The sequence below is a fragment of the Oncorhynchus mykiss genome, chromosome 16 (genome assembly GCF_013265735.2).
Source record: "Oncorhynchus mykiss isolate Arlee chromosome 16, USDA_OmykA_1.1, whole genome shotgun sequence".
NCBI classification, from domain to species: Eukaryota; Metazoa; Chordata; class Actinopteri; order Salmoniformes; family Salmonidae; genus Oncorhynchus; species Oncorhynchus mykiss.
The window spans coordinates 20,233,561-20,254,270 of NC_048580.1; the positions used below are offsets into that span (position 1 = coordinate 20,233,561).

At 43.5% G+C, this 20,710-nt stretch overlaps 1 protein-coding gene across 1 annotated transcript in view; it reads left to right on the top strand.

Annotated features, from left to right (window-relative positions):
* The first annotated feature begins 443 nt into the window (after positions 1-443).
* Positions 444-20,710, top strand: part of dnah3 (dynein axonemal heavy chain 3) — a 48,888-nt gene continuing 28,621 nt past the window's right edge. The window contains exons 1-26 of the mRNA XM_036946454.1: positions 444-663; positions 1,032-1,133; positions 1,280-1,487; positions 1,643-1,688; positions 1,795-1,963; positions 2,260-2,452; positions 2,739-2,934; positions 3,517-3,642; positions 5,866-6,061; positions 7,566-7,745; positions 8,410-8,546; positions 8,697-8,802; positions 11,492-11,670; positions 11,891-12,075; positions 12,379-12,502; positions 12,820-12,973; positions 13,221-13,365; positions 13,594-13,805; positions 14,138-14,229; positions 14,747-14,861; positions 18,655-18,771; positions 19,031-19,210; positions 19,310-19,446; positions 19,850-20,051; positions 20,138-20,230; positions 20,317-20,427. Coding sequence (XP_036802349.1) covers positions 598-663; positions 1,032-1,133; positions 1,280-1,487; positions 1,643-1,688; positions 1,795-1,963; positions 2,260-2,452; positions 2,739-2,934; positions 3,517-3,642; positions 5,866-6,061; positions 7,566-7,745; positions 8,410-8,546; positions 8,697-8,802; positions 11,492-11,670; positions 11,891-12,075; positions 12,379-12,502; positions 12,820-12,973; positions 13,221-13,365; positions 13,594-13,805; positions 14,138-14,229; positions 14,747-14,861; positions 18,655-18,771; positions 19,031-19,210; positions 19,310-19,446; positions 19,850-20,051; positions 20,138-20,230; positions 20,317-20,427 — 3,771 coding nt within the window. The 5' untranslated portion in view covers positions 444-597. The remainder of the gene's footprint in view (positions 664-1,031; positions 1,134-1,279; positions 1,488-1,642; positions 1,689-1,794; positions 1,964-2,259; positions 2,453-2,738; positions 2,935-3,516; positions 3,643-5,865; positions 6,062-7,565; positions 7,746-8,409; positions 8,547-8,696; positions 8,803-11,491; positions 11,671-11,890; positions 12,076-12,378; positions 12,503-12,819; positions 12,974-13,220; positions 13,366-13,593; positions 13,806-14,137; positions 14,230-14,746; positions 14,862-18,654; positions 18,772-19,030; positions 19,211-19,309; positions 19,447-19,849; positions 20,052-20,137; positions 20,231-20,316; positions 20,428-20,710) is intronic.

Here is a 20,710-nt window from a genome sequence, read left to right on the forward strand (position 1 = left end):
ATACATTCGCGGTACTGATTGTAGGCGTGGGAATTCCCTTTGTCCAATCTCCCTATCAACAATCATCCCATGTTGAAGCATAATATGATTGCGTTTATGGATGACTGCATGCACAAATAAATCTTCAAATCCCATATGTATGACTCAGCTAAGTGTATTCTGTCAAGTCTCTCAGTCAGAACAAAATCTCATGACAGGCAAAATAACTGTCTTTCTAGTCCAGCTCAAGCACAATATTTGGTACTATTTGCTGGTCATTCTAAGTAAAAACATTTGATTGAAACATATGCCTAAAAGTTTTCGTGCCTCACGTTGCTAGGTAACGACAGCTGTTACCATGGGAGAGAAGTCCCCGGATAGAGACATTGTAGCTGATTGTAGTTCTTTAACTACAGAATAGTGTCATCAACATTGATTTTCCCATTCTTATATTAGCCGGGTAGAATGGTGGACTACAGTAGCTACTTCGCCTACAACTCGTCATGACAATGGCTGTATGAGTTGGTGCCAGAGTTGGTATTTCAAGCAGTGTGGCAGTGGCACTTTGAAAACTTTGTGAGAGATGTCACAAACGAAGCTTTGTGATACATTTTAGGAATGGCATTTGCTAAGAAACGACATGTTGCCAGAATGGAAATTCTGTCGCGAAAGCACCAGCAACAGGTAGGCTAATTGTGACATACTGTAATGGAATGTTTCGGGTGTATTGGAATGTTTCAAATCATTCTGTGCGGATACAATTGCATCGCACATTGGTGTGCGCAGGTTTTGCAGTGGGTTCGTGTGTTTTAGACACATATTTCAAAGGGTTTAGTCTTTAAAAACATGTTATATCCGCTGTATAACCACTGCCTCTAGCTTGACGTTACTTATTTAATTGACAATTTCCTAAATTAAAAATGGAACGCTTAAAAGAGGTAGGCTATGCTTTGTTTTGATAACTAAATTATGCATACAACATAAGTGTGTTTGTGAATGTAATGGCCAGAGAGCCTTGCTCAGCTGAGTGAGAGTTTCTATTTGAACTGCAGATGGAGGATGATTCTATATATAACATGAGTCATGCAAGAGGACTACCTGGTCTCCCACCTCAGCCCCAGGCCTCTAGTGAAGAACCATCAGAGCTTTACCAAGTAAGACCTTTATGTAAAGAAGCCAGTCCCTAAAGTGCTATTGATTGGTGGGAAATTATTATTAGTGTGTTCCTTTGTGTGCATACCTACTAGGACAATTCCATGTCATTCCTGCAAGTTAACTCATTACTTTTAAATTGTTCCAGATTGTTCTCAGGCACAGCCATCACCCACCCATCCTCCAGAACACCTCTTGGACTCTGGCTGTCCCTCATAAGGAACAACGGCACCATCGCACCCCCAGTGAGTCCATTGGGAACAACTACAGCCCCCAGGCTCGTCACCTGAAGATCAGAAACCTACAGAGGAGACCTGGAACCGTCAAAGACTCACTTGGGGATGTACCTGCACCTTGTATCCTTTTGACATTTTCATATGTGAATAATTCTGATTCTGATTCATCCCACTGTTGCTACTTTGCTGACCACCTGATCGGTGCTGAATTGAGTGGCATCAAAACAATAATATCCAAAACAAGATAGAATATTTTATCTTAATTCTCATTTTAGCATCTAGCCCAGCTGAGAAGAGAAAGAGACTCACCCCCAGGGGATGGTAAGATACCTATCAAATACATCAACATTAAGTGTTGACCACTGAAATCTGGACAAAGGGGTGTCATTGAAGTGGTCTTTGTAATGCTTTGTCATCTCAATCCCAGGGATTCAGCTCCTGACACCTCGATCTCACCTGGACTTAAGTTCAGCCCCAGAGAGCCTCTGCCCCCCATCAGCCGACCCCTGACTCCCAAACAGCAGCTGGACATCATGCGGCGCCAAGAGGAACAGATGTGGCCTTTTGAGACAGAACCTACAGAAAGAGACCTGGAGGTAAGCATCCAGAATAGAATAGATAAGGAAATAGAATAGATAGGGAAATATAATGGAATATGGAAGGAAATAGAATAGAGAAGGAAATATTATATATTATATAGAATTACATAGAATGTAACCGAATAGAGGAGAATATAATAGTGGGAATAGAATAGAGCAGGCAATTAGAATAGTATAGCCTCCAGTCCATTCAACCAATTTAGTCAGTCAATAGTTCCATTGCTTTCACTCTTTTGGCAGCGTGTTAATTTTGGATGTATACTTGATGTGAAGTGTTTTGCTGATTTCTACAGAGGTACGTGTACTACATTAGTAACGGCGTCCACAGCCCAATGCTGGCCCACCAGCCCCCCCAGCAGATTAAGAACATAATGAAGCTCCTGCCCCCTGGCATTCAGGACAGCAGCAGGGACATGGAGATACTGAAGGGGAATCTGCTAGATGAGGTCAACAAAGACTACGGCTTCAGTCTCAAGAAGAGCATAGGTGAGCAATACTACCAGTAGCAGGATAATTTGTTACATGACTGCAATGTTTCTTACATGTACCGCAATACTACTTTAATTTATTAATACACTACTCGTAATGAGTGTACTAATAATGTAGATAGTCATTTTAATTTTACTATCCAGCAACAACTGAAAAGAATATAGCCTACACATATTTGCAAACATTCCTATCAAAGCAATGTGGTTGTCTATCAAATCACCCTTCCCCCACTGAAAGTTCCCTTGCCTCCATGTTTTCTGTCTCCCCTCTTGGATCCAACCAGTTGACTACATCCTGAGGGATCCGTCGGAGAGGCAGCGTCTGTTCATCTCCAGCATCCCCAGGCCCTTCCCCAGGAGGGTGATCCGAGGGCCCGTCCCCTGGGCCTGCAATTACAGCCAGGCCCACACCTGGCAGAGCCAGCACCTCTTCACTCTCAACCCCATGATGTTCCACCTGCAAGACCTCTGGGTGAACAGGTAGCCTAGTAGCCTGAGCAAAGACTGGCTTAAAATGAGCATCAACTGCAACCGTTTCCATTTTGTGTCAGGGTTTGTAGTTCCAGTAAACTAGGTAACAAAATGGTTTGCGTAGGTTTACATTCCCCAAATCACAGATCACATTTGGTAGTAGGTCTATATGTGGCAGAATACACTGTTGCTCTGGCAACCAATCTGTTTACCAATCTGTTTAAATAAACTGTTTACCAAAAAAAAAACATAAGGAAGCAAAACTAAGCTCAGTACCATAAAACAAGCTAAACAATTGTTTAAATTGTTTAAATGATCTAATCTCCTTCCTGTGGATCAGAAGATAGAGTTTCAGATACAGTTTCTTAATGGACTTGCCTGAACCTATGCATGGTGCTCTGTTGATCTCCTGTATTAACCTGCATTCGTTGATCAAACCAAGTGAATCACCATGAACCCCTACTGTTAATAACCATGTCTTAAATGTCTCAAATAAGAGTTGATCGGTGTGCGAAAGTAAAGTGGACACACAGTTCAGATAACACAAGTTAACCCTTATGTCGCTCTGTCTTTCTTTTCTCATCCTTTCAGTTTCTCCTCCTTGAGGTTTGTGAGACTAGGGGACCTTTTCTCTGCCAACTTCCCCCTGCTGCCCACAGAGTTTGAAGACCTGATTCAGAGACAGTGCCAAATCACCAGGGACGACCTGGCTAATAGGTTAGTAACCTACTGTCTTCAGTCAGTCAGGCAGGCAGTTAATCAAACAATCAGTGAAACAGTCAGTCAGCCAGCCAGACAGACGGGTAGATAGTCAGTCAAGTCAACCAGATAGACAGTCATTCAGCCAGGTAGACAGACAGGCGGGTTGACATACAGGTTGGCAGATAGGCCAAGGTCTGCATGGCTAATCCCGGTGTTGTAGTGAGAGTCTCATGTCTTCTCCTTGTTCACTGTGTCATACCCCTGTCGTGTCTTTCTTCTCACTTAAGGATTCCATTGCAACCTGCTGTGTTTAGAGCAAGGGACCAGTAAACATGATTTGTGGCTGAAATATGAGCCATTGAAATTTCACAAATGTGTTGATTTTTTTTCTGAGTTTGTGCCTGCTTGGATACCATTGTTCTCTGAAAGTTCAGTTTCCCTTGCCAACCACAGTAGAGCCAAAGGAGATCATGTTCTGGTGTGGCGCTGTTGAAATGCCTAAACATTGCACCAGTTGCTAGGTTTCGTCCTTTTTCTGGAGGCGGAATAGAGTAACATACATACAGGGGACACATACATGTGTCACAACAATAGTACACACATACAGGGGACCAGCAAGCAAGCACCTACTGTATCAGACCACTGTATCAGACCACTGTAAGCGGCAGAATGCTGGTGGCAACTTTCCTATCAACCACTGGTGGCAAAATGGTGTCACACCGCTGCCAGCAAGCCTCTATTCAATCACTGGGGGCATATACAGTGAACAAAAATATAAACTCAAAATGCAAAGTGTTGGTCCTATGTTTCATAAGCTGAAATAAAAGATCCCTGCCATTTTCTACATGCACAGAAAGCAAATTTCTCTCAAATGTTGTGCACAAATTGGTTCACATCCCTGTTATTGAGCACTTCTCCTTTGCCAAGATAATCCAGCCACCTGACAGGTGTGGCATATCAAGAAGCTGATGAAACAGCATGCTCATTACATAGGTGCACCTTGTGCTGGGGGACAATTAAAGGCTACTGTAAAATGTGCAGTTTTGTCACACTACACAATGCCACAGATATTTCAAGTTTTGAGGGAGTGTGCAATTGGCATGCTGACTGCAGGAATGTCCACCAGAGAATTTAATGTTAATCTCTCTACCATAAACCGCCTCCAATGTCGTTTTAGAGAATTTGGCAGTACGTCCAAACGGCCTCACAATCGCAGACCATGTGTAACCACACCAGACCAGGACCTCCACATCCGGCTTCTGAGACTACAACCGAAAAAATCACACAAACTGTCAGAAACCGTCTCAGGGAAGCTCACCTGCGTACTCGTTGTCCTCACCAGGGTCTTGACCTGACTGCAGTTCGGCATCGTAACCCACTTCAGTGGGAAGATGCTCACCTTTGATGGCCACTGGTATTCTGGAGAAGTGCGCTCTTCACAGATGAATCCAGTTTCAACTGTACTGGCAGATGGCAGACAGCGTGTATGGCGTTGTGTGCGTGAGTGGTTTGCTTATGTCAACGTTGTGAACAGAGTGCCACACTGTGGTGGTGGGGTTATGGTATGGGCAGGGATAAGCTGTGGACAACAAACACAACTGCATTTTATTGATGGCAATTTGAATGCACAGAGATACCTTGATAAGATCCTGAGGCCCATTGTCGTGCCATTCATCTGCCGGCATCACCTATGCATGGTCCCATGTCCCAAGGATTTGTACACAATTCCTGGAAGCTGAAAATTACCCAGTTCTTCCATGGCCTGCATACTCACCAGACATTTCACCCATTGAGCATGTTTGGGATGCTCTGGATTGACGCGTACGACAGCGTATTCCAGTTCCAAATATCCAGCAACTTCGCACAGCCATTGAAGAGGAGTGGGACAACATTCCACAGGCCACAATCAACAGCCTGATCAACTCTATGCGAAGGACATGTGTTGCGCTGGATGAGGCAAATGGTGGTCACACCAGATACTGATTGGTGTTCTGATCTACCTCCCTACCTTTTTTTTAAAGGTATCTGTGACCAACAGATGCGTATCTGTATTCCCAGTCATGTGAAATCCATAGATTGGGGCTTAATACATTTATTTCAATTGACTGATTCCTTATATGAACTGTAACTCAGTAAAATCTTTGAAATGGTTGCATATTGTGTATATATTATTGTTCGGTGTACGTACAACAATCCCTCATGTGGACTATATGAGACCCCAGTGCCTGTGTTTTGCAGGTGGCTGCCGCGCTGTGTGTCCCTGTTTGTCACCTACAAGAACCTTTGGCTGCCCCTGGTGCCCCAGAGTGACCACGTGGCCCCAGTCAGTGCCCAGGAGTTCTTCTCCTGCGTGGCCGCCCTCATGTCCCTACAGCTCCGGAGCCTGATCATTGCCTCCCTGCAGGACCTGCTCCAGTTCTTCACCCTGCACCAGGTCTGTCTAACCACTCAACTCTGTCAGGGTTCAACCACGGTTCAACTATCTATACAAGAGGTGTCAAACAAATGGCCCCGCAAGCCCATTCAATCCGGCCTGTTATCCCCGGAATTATTTTCTTGTGGGACGATCTCAATCGACATTCAAATTACTAAAACCAAATCGAAACTGTGCCCGAAATAATAATGGGCCTACAGTTTAAGTCGGAAGTTTACATACACTTAGGTTGGAGTCATTAAAAGTTGTTTTCCAACCACTCCACAATTTTTTTGTTAATAAACTATAGTTTTGGCAAGTTGGTTAGGACATCTACTTTGTGCATGACACAAGTCATTTTTCCAACAATAGTTTACAGACAGATTATTTCACTTATAATTCACTGTATCACAATTCCAGTAGGTCAGAAGTTTACATACACTAAGTTGACTGTGCCTTTAAACGGCTTGGAAAATTCCAGAAAATTACAGTGGGGCAAAAAAGTATTTAGTCAGCCACCAATTGTGCAAGTTCTCCCACTTAAAAAGATGAGAGAGGCCTGTAATTTTCATCATAGGTACACTTCAACTATGACAGACAAAATGAGAGAGAAAAAATCCAGAAAATCACATTGTAGGATTTTTTATGAATTTATTTGCAAATTATGGTGGAAAATAAGTATTTGGTCACCTACAGTCAGTTAAGAACAAATTCTTATTTACAATGACGGCCTAGGAACAATGGGTTAACTGCCTGTTCAGGGACAGAACAACAGATTTGTACCTTGTCAACTCTGGGATTTGAACTTGCAACCTTCCGGTTACTAGTCCAACGCTCTAACCACTAGGCTACCCTGTAGAGCGGATCTGGTCTGATCAAACGGGTGTAATCGAGTTAGGGTAAACCATGTGTGTAACTATAGATCAGGGGTATCAAACTCACAGACGATGCAATCAGCATCACTCTGCACACTGCCCTATCCCATCTGGAAAAGAGGAATAACTACAGTTGAAGTCGAAAGTTTACATACAATTAGGTTGGAGTCATTAAAATGTATTTTTCAACCACTCCACAAATATCTTGTTAACAAACTATACTTTTGGCAAGTCGGTTAGGACATCTACTGTCACGCGGAATGACGCCGGAGAGACGAAGCAGGTACGGGGAGTAAACATTTAATAAATGACGGACATATAACGAGACAGGCACAGCGTCAGCAAACAGAAACTAAGAGAAGAAACAATCAATGCAGCAGCGGGGAACAGAACAAGGGAACATACAAATATAGGGAATAAAGGAACATGTGATAAGTGAGACCAGGTGAGTCCAATAACGCTGATGCGAGTGACGAGGGAAGGCAGGTGTGGGTGATGGATGGCAGGAGCGTGTGATGCAGGGTAATCTGGCACCCTCAAGGGCCAGGGGAAGGGAAGAGCGGGACACATACTGTGCCTATATATTTAAATTAGTTCATTATAAAGAAGACCAATGTTATTTCTTCTGTTCTCTATGATTTGTTGGACAGGACGGGAATGACTTTGGTGAAGTGTTTGACGAGATGCGCTTCGTGCAGCCTCAGGTGCTGCTGGTCAAGCTGAGGGTGGAGGAGCCTCGCATTGTCTTCCTGCCCAGCCTTCAGGAATGCTGGGAGCTCATCCACCGGGGCTTCATGGAGATCATCAAGAGCGCCCAGAAACTCCCACGGGTATAAAAAAAAAAGAACTCTCAGCCTGCTGTCCTTTCAGTTCTTCATGATTAATGTTCAGTTGTTTATCTAATCTGTTCAATCTATTTCTGTAATTAAAACATTTCCAATATTAACAGTTTAAAGTGGCGGTGCCATCCTGTTTTATGATATTTCCACCCTATGAGGTTGAAATAAAACTCTGAAATTGTGAAAAATATGATAATGCCCTTTTAGTGTAAGAGATTTTGAAAATATATCCTGGAATTACAGCCTGTTTAGATGGGATGGAGTTTTTGGCCCACATCATGACATCACAATCTGATCAGATTATTCTGACCAATGACCATTCATCTTTTATTTGCATATGTATCCTCATACTTTGAAGTGGTAAGCGGGGTAGGCTCAGAGTCTAAATGATCCTAACCGCACAGACCGATAATTTCAATGGCAAAAGGAGGCTCAGGGAAATAAATGACTAAACAAATATTTTGAGTTATTTTCATGGAAAAAACTCACAGTGATTTATTAAACATATACAGTTAAAAAATGTAATAAAAAAAGCCTGCATGTGGGCTTTAAAATCGTTTACTCACATTTGTACCCATTGAATGTGACCAATTTGTTCTGGTGCTCAGCATGGAAAGGACTGTGACTGACAGTTTGTCTGGTCTTCTCTGTACAGGTGGAGTGTAACCTGTTCCCAGAAATCCAGGGACAGGGCCTTTATCTGCACTCCGTCAGACCTGATGAGCTGCTGGTCACAGACCTGATCAACAGAGCCAAGAACATCTTCCAGAAGAACACTGTGGGACCAAAGAAGTATGGGGACATAACTAAACCTATACTACCTAAATTTGAGTCAACTATCTGACATTCTACTTTCTTCCAATACTTTTATGTTAACCTGTTTGGTGGATGAAGGTTATTATAAGAAAATTACTCATTGCAATATTTCAATATGATCTCCAGGTACCTGAACGTGTATAAGAAGTACAGCAACCTACTAGACAACACTGCAAAGCAGGATATAGTGGCGTTCCTCAAAGAAAAACATTCCCTGCAAGGTTTTACTAAGGTAGATTTGCCTCTCTGCCGTCCTTCCTTCAAACACTACTAGTAGACCTACAGTACCAGTCAAAAGTTTGGACACACCTACTTATTCAAGGATTTTTCTGAATTTTTAAATATTTTCTACATTGTACAATAATAGTGAAGACATTAAAACTATGAAATAACACATGTGGAATCATGTAGTAACCATAAAAGTGTTAAACAAATCAAAATACATTTTATATTTGGGATTCTTCAAAGTAGCCACCGTTTGCCTTGATTACAGTTTTGCACACTCTTGGCATTCTCTCAACCAGCTTCACCTGCAATGCTTTTCCAACAGTCTTGAAGGAGTTCCCACATATGCTGAGCACCTGTCGGCTGCTTTTCCATCTCAATTGGGTTGAGGTCTGGCCATCTGATGCAGCACTCCATCACTCTCCTTCTTGGTCAAATAGCCCTTACACAGCCTGTTGTGTCTTTGTCCTGTTGGAAAACAAATGATAGTCCCACTAAGCGCAAACCAGATGGGATGGCGTATCGCTGTTGAATGTTGTGGTAGCCATGCTGGTTAAGTGTGCCTTGAATTGTAAATAAATCACAGACAGTGTTACCAGTAAAGCACCTCCACAGCATCTCACCTCCTCCTCCATGGTTCACGGTGCGAACCACACACGTGGAGATCATCCGTTCAACTACTCTGCGTCTCACAAAGACACTGCAGTTGGAACAAAAAATCTCACATTTGGACTCGTCAGACCAAAGGACTGATTTCCACCAGTCCATTGCTCGTACTTGCCCAAGCAAGTACCTTCTTCTTATTGGTGTCGGTGTCCTTTAGTAGTGGTTTCTTTGCAGCAATTCAAACATGAAGGCCTGATTCACACAGTATCCTCTGAACAGTTGATATTGAGATGTCTGTTACTTGAACTCTGTGAAACATTTATTTGTGTCATGCCTGCCAAGCTGCCTTCATTACGCACACCTGTCACCATCATTACGCGCTGCAGCGCTCATTGGACTCACCAGGATTCCTTCACTTTGTTGATTGCCCCGTCTATATCTGGCTGTTCCTCCGGTGGGTCCCTGTGTCAGCATTATGTCATTGATGTCATTATTTTTCCCCTGTCCAGACACTTTTCCTGTTCTGTTTCATGTTCGTTGTTTATTAATGTTCACTCCCTGTACTTGCTTCTCATCTCCAGCGTCGATCCTCACAGAATGCTGACACCAGTAAAGGAAGCATCAGGGAGTTTTTGTTTTTTGTTTTGGTTGGTGACGTCGGGTCCTGGTGCCGTCGCCGATGGAACCGGTAGTGCCTCAGCTAGCTCGTCGGGCTTCAACGCCTTAGCTGGCTCGAGAGGTCTTCTTGCCTCGGTCGGCACGTCATGCTTCAGCCGGCCCATCAGGCCTTAGCCTTAGCCGGTTCGTCAGGCTCCCACGCCTCGGCGGAATCGTCTGGCTTTCACGCATCAGCTGGATCGTTGGGTTCCCACGCCTCTGCTGGCTCGTCGGTCTTCTACGCCTCAGCCAGCTTGTCCAGCGCCCATCCCTCGGCCGGCCCGTTAGGCTCACCCAGGTGGGACGCCGCGTGGCACCCCTAGAGGGGGGGGGGGTACTCTCATGCCTGCTCCCGCTCCTCCTCTCTGGCTCTCGAGGGCGCCAAGCTGCCTTCATTATGCACACCTGTCACCATCATTACGCGCTGCAGCACTCATTGGACTCACCTGGATTCCTTAACTTTGTTGATTGCCCCGTCTATATCTGTCTGTTCCTCCGGTGGGTCCCTGTGTCAGCATTATTGTCATTGATGTCGTAATTTTTCCCCTGTCCAGACTCTTTTCCTGTTCTGTTTCATGTCCGTTGTTTATTAAATGTTTACTCCCTGTACTTGCTTTTCGTCTCCAGCGTCGATCCTCACAATTTGGGCTGAAATTTCTGAGGCTGGTGACTAATGAACTTATCCTCTGCAGCAGAGCTAACTCTGGGTCTTCCTTTCCTGTAGCAGTCCTCATGAGAGCCAGTTTCATCATAGTGCTTGATGTTTTTTTACAACTGCACTTGAAGAAACTTTCAAAGTTCTTCAAAATTTCCAGATTGACTGACCTTCATGTCTTAAAGTAATGATGGTCTGTTGTTTCTCTTTGCTTATTTAAGCTGTTCTTGCCATAATTGTGGACTTGATCTTTTACCAAATAGGGCTGGCTATCTTCTGTATACCACCCCTACCTTGTCACAACACAAATGATTGGCTCAAATGCATTAAGAATAAAATAAATTCCACAAATTAACTTTTAACAAGGCACACCTGTTAATTGACGTACATTCCAGGTGACTGCCTCATGAAGCTGTTTGAGAGAATGCCAAATGTATGCAAAGCTGTCATCAAGGCAAAGGGTGGCTACTTTGAAGAGTGTCAAATATAAAATATATTTCGATTTGTTTAACACTTTTTTTTGGTTACTACACGATTCCGTATGGGTTATTTCATAGTTTTGATGTCATTACTATTATTCTACAATGTAGAAAATAGTAAAAATAAAGAAACCCTGGAATGAGTAGGTGTGTCCAAACGTTCGACTGGTACTGTATAACCTAAAAAATATTCAACCATTTAACATGAATTGCATTGTCAAGCTGAAAATAGAGGCTATTATTCGAATGCGAACTTGGAGATCGGATGAGAACACTTACTTCTACCCACCCCTTCTCAGAAAATCGAGGGTGTGCAGCAGTTGTGGAAGGAGATTGCCTCAATGCACATCACGGTGCCCCTGTCCATGTTTTGCCTGGACGTGCTGAGCCTGAACAAGGACCTGTGTGACCGCGCTGAGAGGCTGAAGGACAGGCTCATCGTCTTCGAGGTGGACGAGAACCGAGAGCTCAACAAGAGGTGAGAGAGGGAAGAACTCCTTATGTTTTAGAACTACACTACCCATAAGACCACACTTTACACAAAAATGACTGGATGGTAAATCCACTCAATTATGTAATGCTCTTACTATTGTGTACTAATGTTACTGCTACCTTTGAAGTGTTTGACTTATAACAATGAGCTACATCTCCCATACTGTTGGAAGAAAATAATCAGAAATCCGATTTTCTTTTTCTAGCATCTGTCACCGCTATGATGAGATCGCTGCAACCATCACAGGGGCCCCAGGCAACACGGAGGAGCTGGTGGCCCTGAACCAGTACCTAAAGCACACCAGCGAGGTGACCGTCCACAAGCTGAAAGATGAGATCAACGAGGCCGCCAACCGCCTCAGCTTCCTCTTGGACTACGCCACCCTGCCTCGTGCGTAATGGAGGACCTCGGTCGATAGTTGTTTACGGTTGGGGATTTGGGCATAGAATTGAGATGCACTGAGCAGATATGCTGTTTGGTCATGTAGAGTAGAACACCTGTCGTTCTAGGAAACACATTTCTGCATTGGTATTTAAATGGGGAAATTTTATGGATCGCGAAGGTGTTATCCATAAGATTTCAAGTTAATTTAATTGGATAACGCCTTTGAAGTGTTACTGCTTATTGTGTTGGAGGTTTTGCATGTTTAGTTCTATACCTACCATGATATCTCTGTGCTCTCTCTCTCTCCAGACGATGATGTGAAGTTGAACAGTAGTGTGTTCCACTGGCCAGAACAGATCCTGGCTGTGTTTGAGATCAGTAAGAGCCGTCTGGCCACCAGGAGAGAACATGCCGAGGACCACCTCCTCAAGAGGTAGACACCAGTACACATTGACAGTCCTGACCCTAATAAGGCTAATCATCATCCCGAACCATCATGTCAACTTTACAACCGGAACCTCCAATACTAAACCTTGCATTGAGACATCTCTTCTATTCTTTTTTCTTTAATTTCTTTCTCTCTCTCTCTCTCTCTCTCTCTCCGTGCTCTTTCTCTCTCTCTCTCTCTCTCTCTCTCTCTCTCTCCCTGCCCTCTTTCTCTTCATGAAATACACACTAAACCAAAACAGCAATACTAGACCAAAACCACAGACGTCTTTTGTCTCATGCTGAGTCTCCTCTCCTCCTCAGGACAGCAGAGTTTGACCAGATGTTGCAGTGTGTGGGGAAGGAGGTGGAGGCCTTCAAGAAGAAGGAGCTGATGAGCCTGGAGGAGATGAAAAACAACGTGGAGAAGCTCAACGAGCTCACCTCCTGTCTGGACGCCGCCGTCACCGAACTGGACGTGAGTGAAAGGAAAATCGGAAAATGGTTCAAACTGAATCTGTTTTTTTTCTGTTTATGAATTGTTTCACTTCACTAACTCAGTTTGGACCTGCCGTCACTGAAACTGCTTGTAATGATATGCGATATGCAAAACGAATTTGTCAGCCATCGGATCACCTTGTGGGTTTTGTTGCTGTGTTTGCTGCTTTTGCTACTGAATGACTTTCACGTGGTACTGGTTTGTCGCCTTCTCCTCTCACCTCCAGGACATCAACAAAGAGGAGACTCTGCTGGAGAAGGAGCAGAGCCAGTTCCCCATGCTGCAGACCCTGATGGGCAACAAGCAGCCCTATGACCAGCTGTGGACCAATGCCCTCAACTTCCAGAACAAATCAGAGATCTGGATGAATGGTACAGAACTACACACAGGCCATGTTGTAAAACATGTATCAAGATGTATCATAGTTTTATGATAAATGTCAACTGGTATTATAACTTTAATGGTTCCACGCATAAGATTTTTAATAGAAAGAACTGCCGTAATAACTGTATATTTTGTTTCTACACATTGTGGTCCGAAATGATTGTTTGTTTGCTTACTTGTTTGTGTACTTTCTCATCTTGCGCCACACTTCCCAGGTCCCTTCCTCCACCTGAATGCTGAGAAGATCTCAGAAGAGCTGGTCACTATGTGGAGGACCATGTACAAGCTGACCAAGTCCTTCTCCGACCTGTCAGGGCCGCGCCGCGTGGCCGACAGCTTCAAGATCAAGATTGACAAATTCAAGCAGCACCTGCCCATCCTCACCACCATCTGTAATCCTGGCATCAAGGACCGTCACTGGGAGAGAGTCAGTACCCTAACCCTCCCTCTCTGGAGCTCTGAAGCAGAGCACCAACACTGAACCAGGAGACAGAATATAATGTGTTTTTAAGGATTTATGTATGATAACACATTACAAAACATTGTCAGCTTGTCCTAAAATTGGAGTTAGTCTGAAAATGGGTCATATTTTGTTATTGAAAAAAAAAACGTTATTATCATTAACAGTCAGTAGCCAAAGTACAACTCTTATCAGTACCAGACAGTTCAACCTCAGATAAGATGGCCAGTGAGTCCTGCATACCTGTGATCCATGAAGCTGAGATGAATAATTGATGCTTCTCTGTGTCCTGTTTTCAGATCAGCACCATCGTGGGCTTCGATGTCAAGCCAGATGTGGACACCTCACTGTTTAACATGGTGGAGCTGGGCCTGTCCAAGTTCTCCGACAAGTAAGAACCCATCATTCCTACACTACACTCTGCCTTAGCATTGCGATAGATAGGAGGGAACTGAAATCCGAATAATTGTTGGTGAGAAACAGGGACTGTATTGGTGGTTTATTACCATAATGACATTCAATGTGGTATAGTGTTTTACCAGTAGCACCTTACGCGTTAATACCGTGGCAAGGAAACAAAACACAAAGCGGATTTGACCTCTTTAGGAAACCAGCCCTAATATTGGAAACAAACATCATTATGTTGTCATCCAGAGTCACCTTTAATTTATTTTCCAAGCTATAGCCCACAATATTTTACATACAGCAGGTTTATAAAGGACCAAAGAGTATGGTCTGCTTTGTGTTTTCATTTTTGCCATGGAAAGAATATTGCGATACTGGTATTGTCCCAGCCCGAGTGATAATACTGTTTTCAGTGGGTTTCTGCTCTTTTCCATAAATGTGTTAGGTTGTGATTTGCTGTACAATGTGAAGCTGTCTCTGACTTTTCCTTCCTCAACTCTCAGGCTTGAGGAGATAGGGGCGTCTGCCAGTAAGGAGTACTCTCTGGAGAAGGCCATGGAGAAAATGAAGACTGAATGGGCTGAGCTCTGCTTTGCCTTCACTGCCTACAGAGACACGGTAAGCAGCAGCAGGCACGCAAATGCACACACACACACACACACACACACACACACACACATACAGTATTAACTAATTACAGAATTTGTCATCTGGACTTATAAATTATTAAAAAGTAACCAAGTATGCCAATATTAGATACTATTACACCCTAGACAGGATCAACTTTCTTAAAGGCCCAATGCAGCCATTTTTATCTCAATATCAAATAATTTCTGGGTAACAATTAAGTACATTATTGTGATTGTTTTCACATAGCTTCTTAGCAAGAACAATTTCTCAAGCAAGGACTGTCTGGGACTGGTGTGAGGGGTAAACTGAAAATGAGCTGTTATAGGCAGAGGTTTGGAACACTCTTATTGGTCTATTAAATAATTTACCACCTGGTGATGTCATCAGGTAGGCCAAAATTCCCACCAAAACAAACAGCTCTTACACTAAATGGCCATTATCATAATTTTCACAATTGTTCAGTATTATTCCAACCTCATAGTGTGGAAATATACAGTACCAGTCAAAAGGGGTTTTCTTTATTTTAACTTTTTTTTTTACATTGTAGAATAACAGTGAAGACATCAAATCTATGAAATAACACATTTGGAATCATGTAGTAACCAAAAAAGTGTTAAACAAATCAAAGTAGCCACCCTTTGCCTTGATGACAGCTTTGCACACTCTTGGCATTCTCTCAACCAGCTTCAGAGTCTTGAAGGAGTTCTCATATATGCTGAGGACGTGTTTGCTACTTTTCCTTCACTCTGCGGTCCAACTCATCCCAAACCATCTCAATTGGGTTGAGGCCGAGTGATTGTGGAGGCCAGGTCATCTGATGCAGCACTCTATCACTCTCCTTCTTCGTCAAATAGCCCTTACACAGACTGTATGTGTGTTGGGTCATTGTCCTGTTGAAAAACAAATTATATTCCAACTAAGGGCAAGCCAGACGGGATGGTGTATCGCTGCAGAATGCTGTGATAGCCATGCTGGTTAAGTGTGTCTTGAATTCTAAATAAATCAATGACGGTGTCACCAGCAAATCACCCCCACACCGTCACACCTCCACCATGCTTCACGGTGGGAGCCACACATGCAGAGATCATCCGTTCACCTCTGCGTCTCACAGAGACTAATGCTCGTGTTTCTTGGCCCAAGCAAGTCAAATCAATTTGTATTTGTCACACGCTCCGAATACAACAGGTGTAGACTTTACAGTGAAATGCTTACTTACAAGCCCTTAACCAGCAATGCAGTTTTAAGAAGAAAAAACGATTTACTAAAATAAACTGAAGTGGTGCAGCCGTCTAAGGCACTGCATCACAGTGCTAGAGGCATCACTACAGACCCTGGTTCAATTCCAGGCTGTATCATAACCGGCAGTGATTGGGAGTCCTATAGGGCCCAGCGTCGTCCGGGTTAGGGTTTGGCCAGAGTAGGCCGTCATTGTAAATAAGAATTTGTTCTTAACTGACTTGCCTAGTTAAATAAAGGTTCAATATAAAAACACATATAATTAAAAATATATATCAATAAAAATAGAAAAATAACAAATAATTAAGGAGCCACAATAAAATAACAGTAACGAGGCTATATTTCCGGGGGTACCGGTACAGAGTCAATGTGCGGGGGCACCTGTTAATTGAGGTAATATGTAGGTAGAGGTAAAGTGACTATGCATGGATAATAAACAGAGAGTAGCAGCAGCATAAATATGGGGGTGGGAGGGGGACAATGCAAATAGTCCGGGGGGCCATTTGATTAGCTGTTCGGGAGTCTTATGGCTTGGGGGTAGAAGCTGTTAAGAAGCCTTTTGGACCTAGACTTGGTACCGCTTGTCATGCGGTAGCAGAGAGACCAGTCTATGACTAGGGTGGCTGAAGTCTTTGGCAAGTTTTTGGGCCTTCCTCTGACACTGCCTGGTATAGAGGTCCTGGATGGCAGGAAGCTTGGCCCCAGTGATGTACTGGGCCGTGCGCACTGCTTAGTGCTTTGCGGTCGGAGGCCGGGCAGTTGCCATACAGTGATGCTCTCGATGGTGCAGCTGTAGAACCTTTTGAGGATCTGAGGACCCATGCCAAATATTTTCAGTCTCTTGAGGGGGAATAGGTTTTGTTGTGCCCTCTTCACGATTGTCTTGGTGTGTTTGGACCATGATATAGTAGTAGTTTGTTGGTGATGTGGACACCAAGGAAGTGGTTTCTTTGCAGCAATTCGACCATGAAGGCCTGATTCACGCAGTCTCCTCTGAACAGTGTCTGTTACTTTAACTCTGTGAAGCATTTGTTTGGGCTGCCATTTCTGAGGCTGGTAACTCTAATGAAGTTATCTTCTGCAGCAGAGATAACTCTGGGTCTTCCTTTCCTGTGGTGGTCCTTGCCAGTTTCATCATAGCTTTTGATAGTTTTTGCGACTGCGCTTGAAGAAAGTTTTGAAAGTTCTTCAAATTTTCCTGGATTGACTGACCATGTCTTAAAGTAATGATGGACTGTTTTTTTCTCTTTGCTTATTTGAGCTGTTCTTGCCATAAAATGGACTTGGTATTTTACCAAATAGGGCTATCTTCTCTGTACCACCTCTACCTTGTCAAAGTTAAGTTGTAGTAGGCTGCTTTGTTCTGGAAGTTAGAATGGATCCTTCAGACGTTCCAATGGTTGCTTGATGGGATCTTTCTCGTGTTTTTTGTCAAAGTTCTAGACTACAATACATTACCCAGCTGCAGACTGAGAATGTTTGGTATAGTCTTTGCCTTCTTCACTCATCGAGTTTCAGAGGGTCTTAACCATTTCGTAACATTCAGCTCACACTGTCGGTCACGCTGGTCTGTATTTAAATTGCAACCATTTCAACGTATTCAGCTCGCGCTGCACATATTGTTGTAAATTTCGTTAGCAGTCCTTTTATGCACTCGCCTTGGAGGGTGGTTCCATCACGTTGCCACAATGTCTGTGCTCACATGGGCGTGGTCACTGACTCGGCAAAAGCTTACATGAAAGACAATTCTCATCTAGAAGGCCAAAATCACATTTAATCTTTTCACAACTTCATATTTAATCATATAAGTTTTACAACATTTAGATGCAAAACTACATTGTGAAAGCTCTTAAAGATACAGTTATCTTGCTATACCATCCGTAATGACATCACAAAATGCTAAATTATATGACATGATTATTGTTTCGATCCCCACCAACCATTCCCCACATGGTTTATGTTAAAAATATTGTTTCAATATCCAATCTTTTGATGTTAAAGTACTGCAAAGTATATTCTAACACTCAGACATTCCATTCTCAATACTGCAAAGGCAAGAGAGAGAAAGTTTACGATAGGTTGTTAAAATCATAAAACCGCCCCCCCTTCCTCTCTGGTGGGAGAGGGGGTGGGGGGGGGGGCTATCTTTGATCCTCACTCAGAAGGAAAAGTCATGCCAAGGTGTTTGAGAGAATATCAAGAGTGTGCAAACCTGTCATCAAGGCAAAGGCTGGCTACTTTGAAGAATCTCAAATATTGAAAACTTTTTTGGTTACTACATGAGTCCATATATGTTATTTCATAGTTTTGATGTCTTCACTATTATTCTACAATATAGAAAATAGCACAAATTAAGAAAAACCCTTGAATGAGTAGCTGTGTCCAAACTTTTGACTGATACTGTATATAAAACACAGGAAAATCATGTTTTTTACAGCACTGGGCCTTTAATAGGCCAGACTGGTTCAGTTTGATGTGTGCTGTGTGATGTTGGGTGTGGAAAGAAGCCATCTCTTATTCCGCATGTGTGTGTGTGCGAGTGTAGGGTACGAGTATTGTATCTGCAGTGGACGACATCCAAGTGCTCCTAGACGACCACGTCATCAAGACCCAGACCATGCGAGGGTCACCCTTCATCAAGCCCATAGAGGCTGACTGTAAGGTAGGATCATCACACTGCCACCTGTCATCTCTGGTCTACTGGATTGGGTGACATCCCAGTTGAGATCATTCATGGCCATGAAATTGATACTAGCCAATGTTCTCCTGTAATGTACGTTCGTATTGTACATTCATTCTAAGGGTTTTTAAATCTTTCTGTTTTTCTCACTCTCTCTTTCTTCTTTCTCTTACCTCTCACTTTCTTTATCATTTTCACTTCAATCTCAAATCTCTATTTTCCCTTCTCCCCCCGTTCTCAGCAATGGGAGGAGAAGTTGCTGATGATGCAGGACATCTTGGACTCCATGTTGAAGTGTCAAGCTACCTGGCTCTACCTGGAGCCCATCTTCAGCTCTGAGGACATCATCGCCCAGATGCCTGAGGAGGGACGCAAGTTTGCCATCGTGGACCGATACTGGAAAGATATCATCGCTGAGGCGGTGAGACACACACACACCCCCGAAATGACTGTGTGTGCGTGCCTATATGTGTGTGGGGATTTCCTTATCTTGACCAATACCCTGTATGTGTGTGTTCAGATGAAGGACACGCGTGTGCTGGTGGCTACAGACCAGGCCAACATGCTTGGCCGTCTCGAGGAGGCCAATGTATTTCTGGAGGACATCCAGAGAGGCCTCAACACCTACCTGGAGAAAAAGAGACTATTCTTCCCCAGGTAACTCTAACAACTATTAACATTCTCTTTGAAATTGCCTGTCACTTTGACATACTTTGACAGTATAAGTACCACTGTATGTTAATGCTCACATGAAATGTGTGTATTTTAGCATTTACGTCAATCTTGTGTGTATTCATGTCTATGGGAGACTTGTGAGTTAAGATTGTGTAGCCCATTTAGCCCTTGAAGAGTCAGGCCCTTGGAGAACTGTCAGAACTGTCAACTGATTTAGTATTTAACTGGTACATCTCAATTCAATCACAGTGAATGGCTTATGCTCCAATCAAAATGCAATGAGTCGGAGGATATGTCTGAAAGAGCACCTTATTCCCTTTATAGTGCAAAACATAGGGAATAGGCTGCCATCTCGGACTCACCTCTGACTGAATCTAATCCACAGATTCTTCTTCCTGTCCAACGATGAGTTGCTGGAGATCCTGTCAGAGACAAAGGACCCGAGGCGTGTCCAGCCCCACCTGAAGAAGTGCTTCGAGGGCATCGCCAAGCTGGAGTTCACAGAGGACATGGAGATCACTGGCATGATCAGCTCTGAGAAGGAGTTAGTGCCGTTTAGCACCAAGCTCTACCCCGCCAAAGCTAAGGTACTATTGTAGGACACACACACACACACACATTCAGGCACACACACACACACGCTGATGTGACTGTGTGGTGTGATCCCATGCAGGGCATGGTGGAGAAGTGGCTACAGCAGGTGGAAAGCATGATGATGACCAGCGTTAGAGATGTCATCCACAAAGGAGTGGACCAGTATGTCGAGGTACAGTAAAGACATAAATACAATTTATTGACAATTACACTTCAAATTTATTATTTTTTATTTTTTTACACATTATTATTTTGCAGGTCCCCAGGAAAAAGTGGGTGTTGCAGTGGCCTGGTCAGGTTGTTATTTGTGCCTCGTCCATTTTCTGGACCAGTGAGGTCTCTGAGGCCATCGAGACCAATACCCTGCACGTGAGTCACTTAATACATAGCATTACCAAAGACAGTACACTATGAAGATAGGCAGAAACTGCATCTCCTATGGAAACCCCTGATCACTCTTGTATGCAAATCAAGGCGACGTTGGCTAGCTAAGCTCATGCACAGAAACACGTCATCGGGTCTAACAGTCGTCTTGCGTCAAACTGAGCATGTGCAGGCCGTCAAATCAAAGGCACACCTTCGATGTAAAGTTTTTTTTGACAAAAATGAAAAACGTGTCAGTTTGTGACTTTCATGAGGTTGGAGTAATAAC